The 21,604-nt window shown below is 35.5% G+C and overlaps 1 protein-coding gene across 4 annotated transcripts in view; it reads left to right on the plus strand.

The window, feature by feature from the left end:
• The window catches only part of Syt16 (synaptotagmin 16), a 255,172-nt gene that overhangs the window by 135,819 nt on the left and 97,749 nt on the right, over nucleotides 1-21,604 (plus strand). The window contains exon 2 of one of the 4 annotated variants that reach the window (XM_048798460.1): nucleotides 6,031-6,696. The exons of the other annotated variants lie outside the window; for them this stretch is intronic. Within the exon in view, the coding sequence (XP_048654417.1) occupies nucleotides 6,174-6,696 (523 nt within the window). The 5' untranslated portion in view covers nucleotides 6,031-6,173. The remainder of the gene's footprint in view (nucleotides 1-6,030; nucleotides 6,697-21,604) is intronic. 4 annotated transcript variants of the gene reach the window in all.

The following is a 21,604-nucleotide window of genomic DNA, read 5'->3' on the forward strand; positions in this document are numbered from 1 at the left end:
ATGAAATGAAGAGGTAAGATTCTAAAGCAGAGAGAACAAATGGAAATGAGAAAAGGCTGACCCACACATGACTTTAGAAGTCCTGTTGAGGATTTTTTTTAGGGGGGAGGATTTTAATCATTAGGTGCATTTTAAAATTACATTCATTAATATATATTAAATATACACCTTGGTGGGCTTCATTGTGATATTTCCATTACAGGTATATAGTGTGTATTGATGATGGGCAAAATACAAAGAACACTGGGAAGTTATTTTAAAACTAGATGAACATACATCTTAGAAAGACCAATGAGGTCATTCTGGGAAAATCAGGTTAAAGGGAAGGGGCACTGAAGAGGCTGTGGATGTGTGAGAAGGAATAATGGTGTCTTAAACTCAAGTGTTATCTATATAGGGGGCAAAAGGCCAATCGATTCAAGAATTACTTAGATGGAATATGGGTAGGCCTTGGTGATAAATTCTAGATAAAGGAGGAGTTGTCAAAGATAATTATTAGATTCCTATATATTATGATTACAACTCTGCAAATATAAGGATGTATAATAGAAGGAATGTGCACAAATAATTAGAGTTGAATTAAGGCACAAGGATTGTGAGTGATTTTTTTTTTTTGGTTTCTTTTTCCATTTTTTAAAACAAATTTTTATAAGGCTGGTATTACTTCTATAATTAACAAAAACTTTAACAAATATTGAATGATTGCTGACATTTAGAGTATGGCTTAACCTATCTCAAGAGAGCAGCAATTACCTTGGTACCATAATTTCTCCCTTATTTTTGAGCCTACTGTGTTTTCTAGTGATACAAATGTTTCTCTCTCTTCTCTTGGGACAAAAATCAGCAGTCTGGCATATTTTCTCATCTGGGAGTAATTCCTGTTAATTGTGCCTGTGTTTTACTTTCCCCAATTTCATTGCATTACCTCCTAATTATGTTGCTTTGTACTGTGGATGTTATTTGAGCTTTTAGAATCTCCTTTATTGGAAGAAAGTTGATATGTGCCAGTGGCCTTGGGACATAGGTGCCTTCTTGTAGGGAGTCCATGGTGAGCACTTTAACTAGGATTTACCTTAAGAGGTAAATGTTAATTAAATAGAATTAAATCTTTAGTTCTCTTGAAGCATTTTATTATGCGAGTTCAAAAATGGGTTTCCTGTTCAAGAGCAGAGACAGTCTCTTGAGAAAATTGGGTTATTAAAGTTGTGTCAAATAGTCTCTCTGGAAATGGTGAGGACCTTATGTGTTTATATTATAACTACTGGATTTTTGCAGAGCATGTTTAAATCTCTGCCTTGAATGTAATAGATACTCAAAAATACTAAGTAGGCTTATGAAACCTAAAGAATATTTAAAAGGTGCTATTGCTATAATCACATAAATCCTAAACAATTTAAAACTTTTGTTAGGCCAGTCCTCGACTGTCTGAGATTGTTATGCTGAAACACAAAGCTGTTAAGTTTAAAATAAACAAATATACGTATTTACAATATATGTAAGTATATAATGTATATTAATATGTTATTTGGCTTAAGCAGAGTTTTAGAATATTTTTACTTTATTAAACTTGTTTTTGAAAAGTAATTGTAACCATATGTTTTAAAAGATTTTTGTTCAGTGAAGTGGGCTGTTATGGTGTAGCAGAAACAGAATGAGAAAAAACTCCCAAGTCAGACAGACCTTGATCTGAACTCAACAATCTCTACTTATTAGGAAAATTGCTCTACCTTTTTAATTTCTAGTGTCTTCACTGTCTCATTAGCATTTTGTGAAGATCTTAGGTGAGGATAAAGCAACGATCTGAAATTCAACAAAGTAGAATTGGAATACCAGTTCCAAACTTTATTGTAGTTAAAACCTTGGGGCAAATTTCTTACCCTTCCCAGGCCTCAATTTTTCATCTGTAATGTGGAAAAGCTGTTATGTTTCATAAAGAGTGTTTATTTATAAATATTGTCAGGAAGTATTGTATACTGTAAAGCGTCTGGCAAATGTTAGATGCATTTATAATGTCATTTTTATGAGATATTAGAACATCAGAAAAGATTACAAGAGTTTGACATATTTTTGCCCTTTAAAAATGTTACAGAACTTGTCTACTGATGAACATATATTTCCATTGTATGATAGTTTCTCATTTTGCTTTGTGTTCATCAACCCCTAAAGTCCAATGGTAAAAGGTCTGCAGGTTTGCCCAAGGCCCAGCTATGACACTGGGGCTGTAGTGTATCCATATTGTTGGAATCGAGTCCTCAGTGGTCCATTTTTTGATTTGTTAAGATGTCAACATTTAGAACACATTTTGGACAAATGCTACAGAAGATATGTCATCTTGATGGCACATTTTCCTGTCCTACCCACATAACAAATTTGCTCTTAGCAGAAAACACCTGAGACTCTTTTGAATTGTGTTAAAGATGGATTGCAGCCCATTTTGTAGTTCTTATTTTGATTCCATGAATTATTAATCTTCCTAAACTTTATTATTCATACTAGGTAATGCAAAATGACTTTCTCCAAAAGGCAAGATAATGACAGACTTAATTAGCTTCATGACCACTCTAGTAAGTCAATAATAAATACCTAACATTTTATAGATGACAAAGGGCAGTTAACTGACAGCTGTGAGAAGACATTTGAAATAAACCCGGTGTTCTTGACTTTTACTTATGACTGTCCTATGCACTGAGAAAAACAGTTAGAAAAGATTATCTAAGGTGATTTTCTTCTTCAGAAAATGCCAAACATCAACACACTGCAGATGAACTTGTATATAATTTTGACTTGGAATTTGGTTACCTGCGAACTACGTTATTGGAAAAATTTTCCTCTCCCTCAGATTGTGTCTCTCTTAGGAGCTTAATATCCTTTAAAGATCACACAGTTGTATAGGCATCCACTTTAGCTCCCACCAAGACAACATAGATTTTTAAGGCATACCTTCTAGAAGCTGATATTTCTTCTTAGGTCATTACACACACTCTCTCTCTCTCTGCAAGCAGCTGTCATCAGGTAGAAAATGGGGCCAGAAATATTTAACTGACAGCCTTTTTAAGACTGTGAGCATTATTATTCTGGACATGGTTCTCTTCTCTGTTCACTTTATATTCAGTGAGGATGATGAGAATATGGCTTAGGAATTTGATAGTTTGTCCCCTATAGAAACATAGCTCTTTAATGCTTTCTGCTTAATCATTTCCCATGTTTAAATGTTCTTAATTCAATTAAATACTGTACGAATTAAAATAGATTCTGATGACAACAAGATTTTAAAAAATGTAGCTCTAGGAATATACTGATGAATTTCCTTTCATCTTGATCAATTACTGCTCTTTCTTGGATTGCTAGTTTATCCTGAGAACTTTGATAGGTCATAAACCTTCTCAGGTTATTTGTGATAGGAGCTTGTATCTTAGACACACAAACATACACACACAACTTTGTTTTATACATCTCATAATAGTGAAGAATCATGAACTATTTTATTTCTAATAATGATCTCTTTCAGCTGTAAGTCTGTCAATATATTTTTCTAATTCAGAAGTTTATTTTTTTCTTTTTTATACATATATACATATGAAACATTATATATAAAGTATATATTTTGATAACATCAAATGCTAAATATCAACACACTTCAGAAGCCACTTTGTTTTAGAAAGTCACTTTGTAAGAAAGTTCCCAAAGAACTAGGAGACTAGATATCTATCTGTGTTGCACTGGTGTGCTCTCCCCATAAAGTTGAAGTTTATCTATGCATAAAAGTATCTCCATGGCTGCTCTGCCAGCACAGAGCCCCTTTGGCTTTAGGCTGATTTAGAATAATACAAATGGTTCCCACTCCTAGTTTTTCAGGATCTAGCTCTAGGTGCTTTTCCTTTTTGAGCATTTTACAATATAACAACTGGACACTTTTTCATATGTGGATTGAGATTTGGCCTTGAAATCACTCTGGGACCATTTGATATTTGTTATTCAAAACAGTATAGAACCAGTCCCTGAAAAGGCAACCTTCTTTGGAATATCTACAGCCTCTATTACAGTGCTGTTTGGCCCACTTGGCAAATTCTACGGCAGAGAAATTTATAGAGAGTTTTAGTTTTGGAACAGAAAGAAACAGGTGGAGGTCATCTAGTGAGGGAACTCTAATTTACAGATGAATAATCAATGAGGAAATCAGGGTTATTTAGCTGTCAGTATTTTCATTAGTAACTTCGTCCATCCATCCAACATGTTCAGAGTCCCTGATATGGATTCTGCAGCTGTAAAGTGTAAGAATAGTCTTAACACATATGCACTCCCAGTCCATTAAAGAGTAAGCTTGACAAATATGTACCACATCAAGTGAAACTTTAGATCATAAAGGTGCATTCAAAGCAGTTGTAGATGAATTATTGACAGAGGAAATAGTAGTTGCATTTTAAGAAATGGGCAAATAATTACCATGTAGGTTAGGAGAGAGGCCTAACAGAAATCAGGAAAGAGCACAGCCACTTTGGAAGACACTGTGTGTTAGTGTGATTGGCACAGGAGACTTGATAGCAAGGAGAATAAGGAATGGTGGAGTGCTGGGTGGCAGTATCATTGGGGTCAGCCCATGCACACCTGGACATTCAGTTGGGAGAAAAGGTAGAGAGCTCTGGGGGTTTCTCAGAGAGAACCTTCTAAATCTGGGTTGCCCCAAAGCATAGTAACTTATACGACATGTTTGTGGGAAAAACAAACTTCCAAACTGTGGGCTGTGAAATGGGGTGGAACAAATGTTCTTTAGATTCTTTAGTGTTACTAAGCAGAATATTTATATGTCAACAGTTCTGAGTAGGATTTATTCAATAATCCAGCATTTTGGGGGGAATACAGAGTTCAGTTCTCCTTTTACTGAAACATGGGTTCTAGGAAGATAGAGCCCTCAGGGTTACCTTATACCTGACATTGTACCCAGAAATTCATAGGCATTTAATCAATATTTGCCTATTGAATGAATCAATCATACATGAATAGCTAACAAGACATTTTTTGGGAGAATATTAGCAGTCATTATCAAATGCAGTTGCCTGAGATCAAGAGGACTGAAACTTAGGGGCTTCTAGCAGATAAAATCAATCTGAAAGAAGTTCTTGTTATAAAAGAAATGAGGTAACTAATTTCAAGTAATGAATTTAGGCTCTGTAGTCATTAATGATTTTCATCTTGATCTTTAAAAGCAATAAGGTATACATACACATATAATGCATGCACTTATGTATATGTATATATATATGTTTGTATGCATGCAAAAATATGGGTATTTGCAGTATGGTCATTATAATATGTTGTTCTGTCGATATCCTGTTGCTGCTTCCTTCAGACTATGAGTCTTGTGGGATGAAGTGTATTTCTGAAGTCTTACAAGTTGTAGAGGGCTACCTTTGGGAGGTTGGAACATAGACAAAGGCAACAAGATGCCTGGTACATGTCTTCAGTAAGCTGGGTGATCCATTTGCCACCCTCGGTTTTGCAGTGATTGCATCCAAGAATAGATGTAATTTCTAGAGATTGCATAAAAATGTAAAGTCTTATTTTAAGATTTGCTTAAAGTTTTTTAATTCCAGAAAAAACATATTTCTTTTGAAAGAATAAACCTTTGTGTCACAAAGCAGAGATGCCTATTAGTCAGCTTTCTGGGTTCTGCAAGTTTGTAGATGAAACTCTTCTTGTATTTTGCAATGCCATGCCCAGTTGGCTCTTAATAAAGATTCATTTATCCTTTTCACACTGATAAGCATGGTCTATATGGGATAAACTTTTCTCAGATCCCATGAATAGAACCCAGTACTGCTAATGGAAGATTTGTACATTTCTGTGGAGGTGAAGAGGCTTTGATATAATCCACATTTAGACTTTCACAGTTATTTTTATTTAGCTGTCTTGAGATTTCAAGGATGATGTTTCTTTATCCCCAAATGCTGTTTGACATTGATTGTAGGTATTTGGTGATGGGTCTGAGGTTGTAACTTTAACAGGTGTAAGTATTTCTTTCCTCTGTTTCAGCTGAGAAGTTTTGAGAGTGAACTATTCACAACCATTAAGAGACCTCCAGTTTAATTTCTCATCATGCTTATTCTGTAGTTCACATTAAGTCCAGAGTACTGAGGACGGAACGAGTGGACTCTCTAGACACCAGATAGTTGGCCATGGTATTGACCATGGCATCTGAGGATTCCCAGAACTTCTTCCAGTCTTTTTCTTCCTGGATATCCCGAGTTTATGAAGCTCTCCAGCAAGCAGGGGAAACGTTATCAGCTCCTCTGGTGCATTTAAGCAAACAAGACTCTAAATTGAGTGACACATTAGACCAGGACTTAGATGATATTAAGATTCAGGAGACATTCTTTGAAGATGAAGAACAAGACAATGATTGGAGCCAAGAAGATGCAAATGACTTGTTTATTGAAGAGGATCATTTATCATGTTGTAATACTGATTTGCAGGACTCTGTCCAAATTTCCAGCCCCAGACTTAGCCAACATGCAAAGGACTCATGTTCTATAATATCTCAATGGCCCAATCAGACCCTGAATGACCCCAAGGCCCCACATGTGCTTTCTTCTATTGCTGAGGAAGAGCATCACCTTGAAAAGCAAAGATGTGGCCTTCAACACAGCTTTGACAGCCAGCTTCCTGGCACTTTAGAAAAAGTTAATGGAAAAAAGCAAGGTAAGCTAGCCAGTATCATTTTCTCTGAATTCTTCCAAAGGACTTTTCTATTTGTTTTATTTTGGCTGGTTTTTAGTTATATTGATTTTATTTTTTTCTCTCTCTTATACCTTACCTCATTCTGGCTTCTGACTGAGAGATAAAAATCTGTAAGAACACTTTCAGTACATAAAACTTTGGAAGATCCATTTTGTGAGCTCCATATTGCAAAACAATAGTTCTGAGCAATTGAAATGCTTAAAATGAATCCATGGATTCCATTTGAGAAGCCCCTTGTGCACATGTCATGCTTTTAAAAATATCTTTTAAAATGTTCTTTTTTTCCCCTCTGGGTTAGGAATTTCTAGATGTTACTATATTATTCAGTGTGAAATCCTGTGCAAAAAGCCATACTTGTTGCAGAATTTTTAGTTGATAACACTCCAAGAACACTTCTCACAGTGTTTCATTGAGATGTGATGTGAGATGACAGTAGATAGGAAATCTTTGAAATAGGAATAGCTTCCTTTTCTTTCAGCCTTGTACGATAAGGACACATTTAATAAATGCTGCCTATGAAGCTTCATGCTGTCAGAGCTGAGCGCCTATTGGGCCTTCAATAAATGCATAATGAATATGATAACAATCTAATTAACTCTGTGAAAGTAGCTGTCCTCAGTTCCAGCAGAAATTTCTTATGCTTCTAATACTCTAACCTGAAGTAAGGACATTCTACTGGGTTAAGGACAGATGCAATGATATGCATAGAAGGGGGTTGGGATGTGTTTATAATGTGTAGCTCACACAGATTAGTAGGTAATTAATGGCATATATAAAATCTATTATTCCTTTCTTATTGGAGGGAGCAGATTTTTCAAGGATATTTACTAGTCTCTTCATCCATTTTCAGTGTTCCTCTTAGCTTTATCTTTTTAGAAAAGTATCTTGTCCAAATACAGGAAGTGTTATCGAAGGAAGCATAATTTCATATTCCTCTTATAATGCTTTTTTGATACCCTCACTCAGATTAAAGAATGAAATCCTAGAATAAACTGGTAAAAATGAGGTAGTCTGATATTCTTTCTGAATCTAATAATCTAAAGTCTTGCAATGTTGAGTCTTTTTAAATTATCTGTAGCGATTCATCTAGAAGTATTTGGACAAGCAGTAGAATTTCTTAGAGTTGAGTTGAATTTCTGTTCATATTTTCAAAAATTCTTGCCCAAGTTGAAAAGTATTTGAAATTAATGTGTATCTGACCCCAAAATACTTAACACTGGTTTTGTAAATTTTTTAATATAATCTAATAGCAGGAAATCAACTTGTTTATTTATCCACTTAGGAGCTATTTATTCACTATATTGTAATCCTAAAGGCAAGAACCTTGCCCTAGCTTTGTCTCTGTATTCTTAGCTGTGAGCATAGTGTTAGGTATATAGTAGGACATCAACTAAAGACTAATGATGGAATAATGACAAGGAAAGCTAACAATGCTAAAAGGAACATACTGCTGTTTTTCTTACTTTATAGTTGAGAAAAGGGACAATTAGAGAGTTTGAAACAAGATTCACACTTAGGAAGCTGCAGAGTTTAGGCAGTCTGATTTTAGAATTTACATGTAAACACTTTCTTTTAAAAGGATAATTACATATTATAAATTCATCTTTATTGTACAGTTCTGTACAATAAGGGATATTTGGGGATCTCCAGTTTAATTTCTTTTCCAAAATTAATATCTATTATTTCTTTTTCTTGTCCAATTACTTTGAATAGGGCCTCGTTATCATGTAAAAAAGAATGGTAACTACTGTCATGTATATTTAAAAAAAACAAATAAAAAAAAAGAGTGGTAAGATGTGGTAAGATTTATATTCCTGCTTTGATATTAAACTAGGTGTAAAAGCTCTCAGTCTTTTATAACTTAGTGGTTATGTTTCTGTAGCTGTTTGTTGTATGTTGAAGTTCCCTTCTGATCTAGCTTGCTGAGAGCTTTTGATCAAAAAAGAATGTTGAATTCTGTTAAATGTTGTTTTTCATCTCTGGGGATGATCACATGATTTTTCTTATTTAATATGTTGAGATGAATTACATTGATTAATTTTCGAATGTTGAACCAGCCTAGTACAGCTTGGATAAAATCCACTTGGTCTTGGTATATTATTATTCTCATTTATTTCTGAAATTGTTTTGCTAGTGTTTTGTTTAGAACTTTTTCATCTATTTTCATTAGGGATATTGATTTTTGTAGTCTTCTTCCTATTTCTTTATCTGGTTTGGTATCTGCATAATGCTGACATATAAAATGTGTTGTTAAGTATTTACCTTTCTTATAATTCAGAAAAAAATGTTGAAAGTTATTATTTTAAAATTTTTTTTAGTTATAGATGGACACAATATCTTTATTTTATTTATTTATTTATTTTTATGTGGTGCTGAGGATTGAACCCAGTGTTTTATACATGTGAGGCAAACGTTCTACCACAGAGCTACAGCCCCAGCCTGAGAATTATTATTTTTTATGGCTTGCAAAAAAATAAAAGAATTACAGTAGACTTCTCACATGAAAATTATACAAGTTATGAAATGGTGTCTTTTGTCCACTCCTAGAATTTTTCAGTAAAGACTTTTGAGCCTGGAATTTTCTTCATGGGAAAGTTTTGAAATGCAAATTCAATTTCTTTAATAAATATAAGATTATCTGAGTTATCTGGCTTTTTTCTAAGTTAGTGCTTTTCAAGAGTTTTGTTTGTTTCCTCTATGAGCATACTACTTCCTTACTACCCTCTTTCTTTCTTTCTTTTTTTTAGTTTAATGGGGTTTGTTTTATTTTAAGTTTTAAACATAATTACTGAATAATTAAAGATACATGGCATTCTTATATATATATTATCTGTATACATGTTGGTGATTATATATATATTTATCTGTATACATGTTGTATTCTAGTCTATAAATTAATTTGAATAAAATTTTTTATGTGTTTTGTTTAAATTAGTTCCCTTCAAATCTGATTAGATAGAGCCAAACTTTTATCATAAACCTGTTAAGGACATACTCTGTTTTCCCTCTATTCTTTATCTTTGCCATAATGTTTGGCACACTATGACTTCATAAGTGTGCTATCCTCCATCCTCATAACCATGTTCTGTTTAGGTATTGGTTGTATGGCATTTGCAGATAAATGGATGGAATTGGAGAATATAATGCTAAGTGAAGTTAGCCAATTCCAAAAAACCAAATGCCGAATATCTTCTCTGATATAATGCGGCTGATTCATAGTGGGGGCTGGGAGGGGGAGCATGGGAGGATTAGACGAACTCTAGATAGGGCAAAGGGGAGGAAGGGGAAGGGAGGGGGCGTGGGGGGACAAAAGATGGTGGAATATGATGGGTATCATTATCCTAACTATATGTGTGAAGACATGAATGGTGTGAATATACTTAGTATATAACCAGAGATATGATAAATGTGCTTTATATGTGTAATATGAATTGTAATGCATTCTGCTGTCATATATAACAAATTAGAATAAAAAATAAATTAAAAAAAGAAGCATATTGTAATACAGACTGTTGTTTTAGTTTCCAACATCAGCTGGATACACAAGAGAGGCACAGAGAGAGAGAGAGAGAGAGAGAGAGAGAGAGAGAAAGAGAAAATTATCTGTGCATAGCAACCTCTTGTGCGTTAGACACTGTAGATCTAATAAAAGGAGTGAATAGGTTATAGCACTGGGAATCCACTATTGGCATGATGTTGAATTCCAGGTAAGCATGCTGCATCCTCAATAGACGAATTTTAGCCTATCTATTAGACATAAAACAGTGCAAGTGAGGATTTCTGTAGCAAAACCGAGGCATCAGCCTCCTTGCCCCACCTCAGGGTACAGCCCCTCTCCTCTTGGTAATGCTGTCTCAAGAAATCAGAGGACACAGTATTACTGAAAAATTACTTTATGCAGTACAAAGTGCAGAGACCCCAAAGCAAACACTATCAATAAAGCATTCCAGATTATAGTTTTATGGTCCTATTTTTCTAAAGATACTTTAGTGATTCCATTGCTTCTGGCTGTTCACAACAGTCACCATCAAAGTCATTATTTATCATTTAGCATATTATATGACTTGAACCTAAATTCCATAGTTTCTTATAAATCTATTTGCTCTCTATGCCAATTCTCTTTTTATCTCTCTCTAAAACCTCTGCACCATGGCTTCATGGACTTACCTACTTCTCTTTTCCAGCACCATCACTTTTACACTCTACCCTGTCAGAGCATCCCCATATAGTCTCACCTAAACTCTCATTATCCTCTGCAAAATTTCTTCAGTAGCCTTACTACTCTCCTAATGTTTATGGTATTTATAGCGCGGTTCTCTCTTTTTTTCTTGATACTGGATTTTTGTTTGGGGATCTGTCTAGTAGAGATTGACTATCTATTTTCTAAGGAATTGGTTTTTGTTTTTATAGATTTTTCTTTTTTCTTTTTTGCCTTTTGATTCCATTCAATTGGTTACTGAGAGTAGTATGCAAGTCTTGAACTCTACAAGTGGTTTGGCTATTTCCATTTTTCATTTCTGTTAGTTTTTGCTTCTTGTAGTTTGAAGCTTTCTTATTAAATATTCACATTTTAGAAAAATATGTCTTCTTGGTGAATTGATATCTTTGTTACTTTGAGATGTACCATTTTATCTTTTACTATTTCTTGTCCTAAAGTACTTTTATGTCAGTGAGGCTGCCCTACTTTGCTTTAATCAGTGTGTTTATAGTGTGTTCTTTTCCACTATTTGACTTATACCTATTTTACATTTATGGTGGATACCATGTGTATAGCATAGAATTAAGTCTCACTTTTTAATTCAAGATGACAATCTTTCATTTTTAATTGATGTGTTTTAACTGTATGTATTGATATTATTAAATTAAAATCTGCCATCTTGCTAGATTCTTTTCCTTTTATTCCACCTCTTCTTTGTATCTTTCATCTGATTTTTTCTGCTTTCTTTTGGATTTGGGGTTTTTATAATTCAATTTTATGTCTACTTAGGCTCATTTAAGTCTGTGTAATGATCATCATAGGATTTCTTTTTTAAATTTTATTTATTTTTTATTTATAGATGACAGTGGAGTACATTACAATTCTTATTTTTGAATACAATTTTTCATATCTCTGGTTGAAGCAAAATCTATCCTGAAATAATGCACTATTTCAAACTAGTATGAAGATGTTTCAAGAGTGTGCTCTAGATTCTTCCTATTGTAATTTGTTGCATTTATACCAGATGTTTTTCCTGTACACATTCAGCAAACATACAATACATTGATGCTGTTTTGCTTTGGGATATTTTTTATCTCTTAGAATGATGAAAGTAAGAAAACATCTTTATATTTATCTCATTAATATAATTTGAAGCACTTTTTATTTGACTTTTCTAGCACATATATATGCCTCTACTAAATTATCTTGATTTTTTAAAAAATATATTTGTCAATTACTTTTAAACAATGCTTTGACAGTTTTTTATTTATTTTCATTTATTCAACCTGAAGCTGTCTTCATTTTAACATTTCTTATATATATGCTTGTATTGAATTATCTGAGATTTTGTTTGAAAAAATATTTCTCATTTATTTAAAAACCATTTAGCTAAGCATAGAGTTCTGGTTTATAGTTATTTTCTTCCAGGACTTTAAGATTGCTATTATAGCTGGATGTGGTGGCACACACCTCTAATCCCAGAGGCTTGAGAGGCCGAGGTGAGAGGATCAGAGGATCACGAGTTCAAAGCCAGCCTCAGCAAAAGTGAGGCACTAAGCAATTCAGTGAGACCCCGCCTCTAAATAAAATAAAAAATAGGGCTGGGGATGTGGCTCAGTGGCTGAGTATCCCTGAGTTCAATCCCTAGTACTGCCCCCCACTCCCCAAGAAAAGATGGCTATTATACTGTTTTATGGCTTGCATAATTTTCATGTCTGCTATAATTCTTATCTTTATTTCTTTGCCTATAATATAGCTTTTTTAGCAGCATATTTATGGGGTGTACATATGTGTGTGTGCACAAGCTTGCATATGAGTATATGCATATGTTCTAGTATTTGTTTTTGTTTTCTAATTCTGTTGGGTATATCAATTTAGTGAAAAAGCCCTTTTGGCAATTTTTGGTTATAATCTTTTAAAATATCTTTTTAAACTATAAAAACCCCAAATCCATTCTCTCTGGCTCTTCCTTCTGGTATTCCAATTCATGTGTAGGGAAAGTATTAGTATCTCAGCCTGGAAATAGGCCAGCATTTCCTAACACTGGGCATTTAGTGTGAGTGGGTTGACTTAATGTAGTCAGAATGTGAGTTGTGTTTGGTTTTGTTGTTATTGTTATCCTGAGTGCAATACAGGTTTTAAATTCTTTTATTACGACACTGCCTTTAGAGTGGAGGCCTGTTTGCTGTAGAGTTTCGTCAAAGTGGCTCCACCTTCAGCTTTGTCCTTGCCTGTGTCTCAGAGGGGCTTTCTATTTCTAGGCTTTTACTTTTTCCCAGGAGGAGCCTACTGTGACTTGTTACTGTTTGATAGTGTGATGTGGTTGGACTTCAGATGCATTTTCTGCTGTTCTGGGGCAGCCTCAGCCTTAGGCAGGGACTGTATTCTTGTGTTTTGGGATTAGGGCCTTCTCAGTAATTCTTCCTTCTCCCATAGGTGGAGGATCTCTAAGGGTCTGATCCTTAGGACTTCTTCCTGCCCCTTCATCTGCAGAAGTTTTCATTGTGTTCTCCTTATCCACCTTAATGTGTCTTTGCCTGTGATCTGAGGACAAAAGGATTTGTTGTCCTTTCCAAAGTGGCTTAAAGCTTTTGTTCCATAGTGGAAAAAGGAGAGAAGAATCTTAGTGGCACTTTTCTTTTTGATACATTTTTTTCCCCTTCCTCATGACTAAACCATGAGAATAGCTTCCTCCACTCCGGTCCTGCCCCCAACCTTCTTGTGAACCCCTTGTGAGTTCTGTGAAGAAGAGCGTCCAAGTAGCTTTGAATTTCCCTTGAGTGAGTTTGTTATTCCCATGGGTTATTTGACCATTAGAAATTACCTGAAAATATGAGCTTAAATTTTCTGATGAGCCTGTATGATATCAGCATCTGTCTGAGCAAGCAAGTATTTGAATCCTTCTGAAAACAGTTGTCTCTCCTTAATTTGGGAATTATTTGGTTGCTTTATGGCCTTGTAACTCCAACAGGTTAGTCATTTTACAAATGATCTAGATTTTGCTGTTGTTTAAAGAGGGGGTGCATTATTTCCAATTTTCTATATCTCAAGTGGAAGCTGGAATTTAGAACTTATGTACTTTTACACTCTTAAACTGAATTGAATTGAATTGAACATTCTTATTAAATTAGGTAGAATGTAAATTAGGACGGAAGGATAAAGGAATGAATAAGATATTGACATTCCATTAACGAGCTCTGTAATGCATAAGAGATACAAGTAGCTAGTTCTATTAAAGGGTTTGTGGAAAGTTGCAATTGGTATATGGCAACTTTTGAGATAATTTTACCCTGAGGTGCCAGGTAAAGTTCCACAGAGCAGATTCTATGGGAATGCACACTGGGAGGATGAGTCAGAATGTAATACGTGAATAGAGGGAGAAAGACATTCCAGTGGGAGGAAATGGCATGAATGCTGACATGTGGACTAGGGATGTGCCCTGAAGCTGGAGCTCAGGCTGCAGTTGAAAAGGTGTTTGTTTTCTGTGTTAGAGTTTAGCTTTTATCCTATAAGCAGCTGAGAATCTCAAAAAAGTCTTTTAATGAAGAGTGATACCAAAAGGCTGTGCTTTAGAAGAACAACTCTAGCATCAGTTTGGAGACTAAATTTAAGGGAAGAATATAGGATTGGGAGTTAATATCATAGCTTGTAAGAAGAAACCGGTTTAGAACAATATGAACCTAATGAAGAACAATACATGTCATGATTTTGTCGTTGCTCCACCAAAACAGCATCTCAGAAAAAAATACTTTGACATGACTCTAGCATGCAATAGCATATCATCTTGTTACTGCTAGGTGGGATAGGTCCAGGTTCCCTTTTAGCTGGCTTGACTCTTGAAGGGTGTGTTTCTTATTAAAAGAGGGTTAGTTTTATACCCTCATGTGGTTTCCACTGACTCTGAGGTGGGTGCAACCTAATAAAAGTCTCAGGTCTCCACTAGACCTCCCCAGACACCACCTAGGTTGGGATGGAGGGGTGACTTATTACTTCCAGGTGGGGTTGGAAGACTCAGCTCCCAACTTGGTCTCTGCTAACACTCCTGGGAGGGAGGATGCTTATTATTGACCATGAGGATAGAAATTCTGGTTCCTACTTGGCCTTCTTCTGTATCCCCAGGGAGGGTCCTGGGGACCTCATTACAAATGTACAAGGGTGGATGCTTAGGCCCCCTTTGTGATTTCTGTGGTTGTGGGTGAGGGGCCATAGTTTTCTGTGGTCTTTGGCTAGATTAGAGCAGTTGCTGTATAAAAATGTTCTGCCTTGACAGACTGTACCTTTACCGGTTCTTTGGAGGAGAAGAACAAGCTTTTCTTGAGGCTTCTTTTGTTTGTAGCTACAGGAATTTGGGGGCTGCCAGCTGCAAGTCTGGGCTACATGAAGTAAAGAATCCAGGGAACTCACCACCGTCTTGTTCTTCAAGCATCAAGGTGCTAGCCGGTCTACCTTTCTCTCTGCACCTTTCTATCTTCTTTCCTTCATTTTATGTATGATGTTAGAGTTTTTGGTGCTTATGGAGTGGAATAAGGAAATGTTATGTTTACTTTATCTTCCTAGAAATGAGAGTCTTCACATTAGTTCTTAACAATATCATGACTCTAAATCCCACCCACCTCTTCTTTCAATTTCACAGAGACAATAAATGCAATAGAAAACGGTGAAGATAGCATGCATGTGAGAGAGATGTGGGGAGGGACATTTTTCGAGGCATTGTGTTATTGCCTTCCTTTATCAAATATGCACTGGCCACCTGCTGTACCTGACCACTGTGGGAACTGACAAGTATACATGAGAAAAGCCATAGGCCTCTCCCTCTGACTATTCAAAAACTTACATCATTTGTTTAATCTGTTCCAGAGGAAGCAACAATGTTTTTAATGCCCTGGCTCTTTGGTGGCAGTGGGAATTGGGATTGCAGCAAAGGCTTAGAATGAGACCGTCTCATTGGCCCAGTTTGCTCACAGCTTTATGGATCGAGGAGCTTTACTAAGTTGCCTCTAGGGAGCTTCCATTTCTCTCTCTCTCCCTGATGTGAAATAGCCCACTAATTCACTCCAAATGCCTTATAGCCATTGAACAAAAGCTCTTGTTCCTCTCTTTCGTCAAAATATCTGAACACCCTGGGGGCCCTTACGAGACTAGGATATGTGACTGGACTCTCAGCTGTATGGATGTTAAAACACCTGTGGGGTTCTTAAATTTAAAAAAAATTTATTTCAACTGCAAGTTAATAGTCTTAGAGAATCCTCATGCACTCATTTCCCTCCTTTATACCAATGGGTAATACAGGCCTTCTATGTAGATTGCTTTGCAGTCTATTAAAGAGAAGAATTTGGAGATACATGAGGGAAAGGCAGCATTTTAATCAGTGATTTATGTGCACTTTTTAAAAAGCCTTGTCAAGCCTGCTTTTCCCATTTAATCTTGAATTCTTTTCATAACGTTTGTATCTTGATTTTATGTTCCTTAATGTGCCATATTTTTCTCCACAATAGATTTTAAGCTAAATTGGCCCAAAACAAGAGGGATGCTGAATGCTTTTTGTAACCATGGAAACATTTCTGGGCACTTACTGAGGACCTGGTTGCCAATAGTAATGTAACAGAGAAAATAGATACACTTCATTTAGCAGTTGCCGATGATTAAGAGGCAGAGACTACTTATAGTGCCATCCCAAGATAGGCTTTTTGGTTTAAAGACCCAAATCCAAAACACTGACTTCTCAGTAGATAAGCAGCTATGACACCTTTGATATGTTATGGGAAGGAATTTTAATTGCTTTTTAAAATCATCTTTGTTTGCATATTTTCACCTCAGAATTTTTCTTTTTCTTTCTTTCTTTTTTTGAGGCTGTTTTTAAACCACATATATTTGTTTCCAAGAAATATGCTCACTATTTCCTGAAATAGCCTGCTAATGGAATTAATGTGTTTCAAGTACACTGGCATATAGAACTTGAGAAACAATCTTTGGCTAGATGGAATGTATTTAAGAAGTAGAACAGCAGGTTTTGAAATTGGGGTGATGCAATTTGACTTTTCAACCAGGTTACTCTGTGAGGACAATGTCACATGGAAAGGGAAAACCCTACAGTGCTCTTAGTTGCTTTATAGATTTCAGGTATATTGTTTTGTCGATATTCTTGGGATCGCTGGTGGTAGTTGAGACTACATGGTATCAGACAATATAATGCAGTTGGTCCATAAATCATGCAGGTTTTTAAAAAAATTCTATACGGCATGTTACAGTGTGGGAAATGCTGCCTCCTGACTTTCATTCCTTTGCAAACCTAGATCTTTGCTTTCCCATTGCATGAGTGCTCTAAGAGTGAGCCTATCCCTAGTTAAATTTATCTTCATTTATTAGTTTTGATTTGATTGCATTTGTAATCATTTCCCTTGGTTATTCAGAATTGTTTAGGGAAAAAGCTTTAATATTCTGATACAGTTTCAGAATCTGTTTTCTAAAAGCCTCATAAACTTAATTTCCTTGATATTTTGATTACATGCTTTGGAAAAGAAAAGCAAGGAATTAAGGAATATGTAAGAAGTTGACGTATACTTTTCAGATCCTTGACATTTAAGGCAAGGATATTATTATTGCCATTGTTACTGACTTTTCAATTTTGGGTGCTTTTTTTAGAGAAAATTTTAGGGATGTAGCAAAATTTTATATGGACAGAAATGAAAAGATGCATTATGAAAATGATCAGTCTGGATTCAATGTTTACCTTAACTCATTTGTGTTATTATGATAGAATACTGGGACATTTTAAAGGACAGCTTTAAAATGAGAAAATAAAGTCCTTTTTATATTTTCCATTCTTGCCATCATTAGGAATGGATTAGAAGAATTAGGCAGTTATACTCTAAATAAGCTTAAATCCCATTTTAACAATTCCCAAGAGATTGGAAATTATTCTTTAATAATGGAATCACTTGATATTAAAAAAAAAGAAAGAAAAGAAAAGCTCAGAAGTTTTCCTTGCCCTTGAGAAAGTAATATAGCCAGGGGAAGCATTTCAATTATCCAGCCTAAAAGAGGGGAGGGAATGAGCTAGGTAGGAGCCACAAACTTAATCAGACCTTTCTTATTTATCTTGTTTCTTCTTGCTAAGGACAGTTTTTACCTGTGTGTTTGTGTGTTATTTATTTATTTTTAAATACCATGGATATATTATCCTTTCCTCTTCTGTTGTCCTTTGTAAATCCCCTTTCTGTTTGCCTGGCACCCCTTTAAATCCACTCCTGAGGAGGGAGAGTCTTGTTTCTGAAAAGGAGTCTTATAATGGGAAGAGTTTCTGAAATGTGATTTAAGTTTTTCTTTTCTTTGCCCTCCTGTTAATCATGCCAGGGGGAGGTCTAGGTCATTGCTAATGGAGTTTTGAGTACCATTTATTACCATTTATATTTCTTAGCTTTTAAGTTCATGAAATATTTCAAAAACCTAGAAAAAATAGAGTAATTCACATATGTAGTCCAAAACCTGCTCTTCAACTTTGCTAAATCTTAACATTTTTAATTCAGATTTATTTTAAAGAAGCCATCTAGGACAGACAGCATTGAGGTCTCCTGGGTCTTTCTCTTCATTACTCACTAGGGGTAAATAAAATCTATTTGGGGGTTATGATTCTCATTATTTTTTGTTCTTTTGCTTGTAACATATGTATATATAAACTACACTGAACACAATTTTGCATGTTTTAAAACTTTATATTAATGATATAAGATGGGACATTGTATTCTGCAACTTTTTTTTTTTACCACTTAATGTTATACAATGTTATGCAGATTTGGTTGATGTTAACTACTTAGTACTGGACTGTATTAATAAACATCCCATTTATCCATTCTTATTTTGATAAATATTTATCTATAAATTTTCACTATTACACATAATTATGTAACATATCTATCCCTTTGAACATATATAATAGAGTTTGTTTACATGGAGTATATGAAGAAAGTCCTATTCAAGTCTCTTTCTTAAACTAGGTCATTGTCATCCCTGGTTGAAGTTCTTTTTATAAATTTCCTTTCCCTCCTCTGCTTTTTCTTGAGATAGTTCAAATTGATTCTTTTCCTTTGTAGCCAAGAGACTAACAATCAATAGTATATTTAAAGCATTTAAAAGAATTTAACTACTAGAACTTGTCTGTTTTCCATAGCAAATTTAAATGATTAATACATTACTGAGAACGTGAGACAGTGACACCAACTATTAGGGGGTTAGAGGTCCCTTTTAAACTTTAATGAAAGTTATAAACCCACTTACCCAGAAAGATACATATAGGATATATAAAAAATATTATAATGAAATTTCATCTAAGTTTATAAGATTAAACTTATAAAATCTTAGTTTATATGGGGAAACTAGCAACAATATATTCAGGAGTTGCTGTAGTTTGGATCTGGAATGTTCCTCAAAGGTACCTGTGTGTTAAAAACGTGTTCCCTTGCTTGGCACTCTTGGGAGGTAGTAGAGGTGGGATCTAGTGGGTGGTCATTGAAGGGGATAGTCAGATCAAGCCCTTTTCTTCTTCCTCTTTTTCTGATCCTCCATGAGATAAGCAAGTTTGCTCTGCCTGCCATAGGTTCCTCACCGTGGTATCACTCCTCACCACAGGCTCCAACCCACTGGGGCCAGGCAACCATGAACTGAAACCTCTAAAATTGTGATTCAAAATAAACTTTCTCTTTATAAGTTGATTATTTCATGTATTTGTCCCAGTAACAGAAACCTAACAAACATAGGAGTCAACCACTATACCATTTTATTTGCCAATTTGACTTTTCTCCTGAGAAAATCAAATGGGAGAAATGCATTAGGATCGGTGATGGTTCCTTAGCTGTTACCTCTCAGCCCACATTCATTCTTCTATGTCCTGATGTGGATTTTGGAAATAGAATTCTGCAAATGAGAGTTTTCCTTTGTGAAAGGGCATTCTCCTTTGTTGTGCCAAAAAAAGAACAGTAAAGGGATGTTGAACGACAAAGGAGAGAAGAGTGACATCTTGTTTTACTCCTTACCCCTATTCTTGGCACCCCAGCACAGCCCTTCATGCTGCTATCAGAAGTTTGGGTGCTGGTCTCCAGCTTCTTTCAGCATTTCAGGGCTGAGAAAGCAGTCACGATTATCATGAGCTCTTAGAACTAAGAGGTGAGGTGAATCCCTACAGATGTAAAGCACAGACATCTGAGGAGGGGCATCACCTGGCTGCTGCTGATAGATCAGGAGCTAGTCTTCAACTTCTTTCAGCATTCAAGAACCAACCTCGTTGAAAACCCAGCACAGATAAGAGGGCAAGACAGCCAGTGTCCCCTTCTTAGATGTCTGAGGCCTTATCTCTGTGAAGCTCTTCTTCTGAGTTCCAGAGGAAGTTTCTGGGGTGGGGGGAAGAGAACAATTATGAAGCTGAAACTGTAAGCATTATCTTCTCAATCTGTAGCATCAGAGCCTATTTCAAAACTCAATTTTTTTTTCAATATTTCAAGTTTTTCTAGGACTACCTAGTTTTATTGTTTTGATCCTGCAAAAAGCAGCCACTACTAAGCCTAGCTACTATAAGTTGATAAATTGTTCTCCAGTTTTTAGATCTATAATAATAAACAGTTATTGTTGTGGAGTCTTCATTAATCAGATTTTAGTCATGAGACAAAATACCTAAGGAAAAAAACAACTTAAAGGCCTACAGTTTCTGTCCATTGCTTTAGTCCTGAGATGAGGCAGGACGTTATGGAAAAACTGGGGTAGAGGAAAGTGCCAACTTCATGACAGCCAGGAAACAGAAATAGAGAGCAGATAAGGAGCTGGGAACAAGATATCCCCTTCCAAGGCACACCCCCAGTGACCCATTTCCTTCGACTGGGTCTCACCTCCTTCAGTTCCATTCTTTTTCAGTAATGCTATCAAGTTATCACACTATTGATAGATTCATCCACCGATAAGATCAGAGCCCTCATGATCCACTCACTTCTCAAAAGCCTACCTCTGAACATTGCTGAACTGAGATCCACACCTTTAACTCTTGAGCCTTTGGGAGACAATCCAGATCTAAACCACAACAGTCTCTGCTAGACCAGTTTTTGCCTGAGCCACTGTTTCTTATCCTCGATACTTAGCCATAAAATGGCACCGAGGCACTATTGCTTCTGTCCCCAGAACTATACTATTTGCACAACTGAACTGAACTCAAATTTTATTGAAATTTCTCAGTTTCTTATAAGCAAAGATGAAGAAGGAGATGACCTTTTAAGTCATTGATAAATCTAGGAGCAAATGTGGTCTCATAGAATTTTTACCTAGAAGTTCATATGATATCTTTGGGATCTGGTTTCTTTCCATTTATCCCCAGTCTCTTACCCTCTCCTTCCATTTGAGTTGGCTCCATTCTCAAGCTCCGTGCATAGTGAGATGGCTGTTGGATGATCCAGGTTTATATTCTCTTAAGGTTAAACTACATTAGAGAAAAATATATGTACTTTGTGTATATTAAAAATAAATCACAAATCATGGATTTTGTGTTAATTTACTTGGTTTGACTTTGAATTATGTGACAAACATTAGCAATCACTGAAGTCAGGGAAATAGAATGAACTGATTGGCCAGATCCAAGTTATATGCCATTTCTTAACTTGGGTTGAGAATAGAGGAAAGGTACTTTACCAGAAG

This window comes from Marmota marmota, unplaced genomic scaffold, assembly GCF_001458135.2.
Source record: "Marmota marmota marmota unplaced genomic scaffold, marMar, whole genome shotgun sequence".
NCBI classification, from domain to species: Eukaryota; Metazoa; Chordata; class Mammalia; order Rodentia; family Sciuridae; genus Marmota; species Marmota marmota.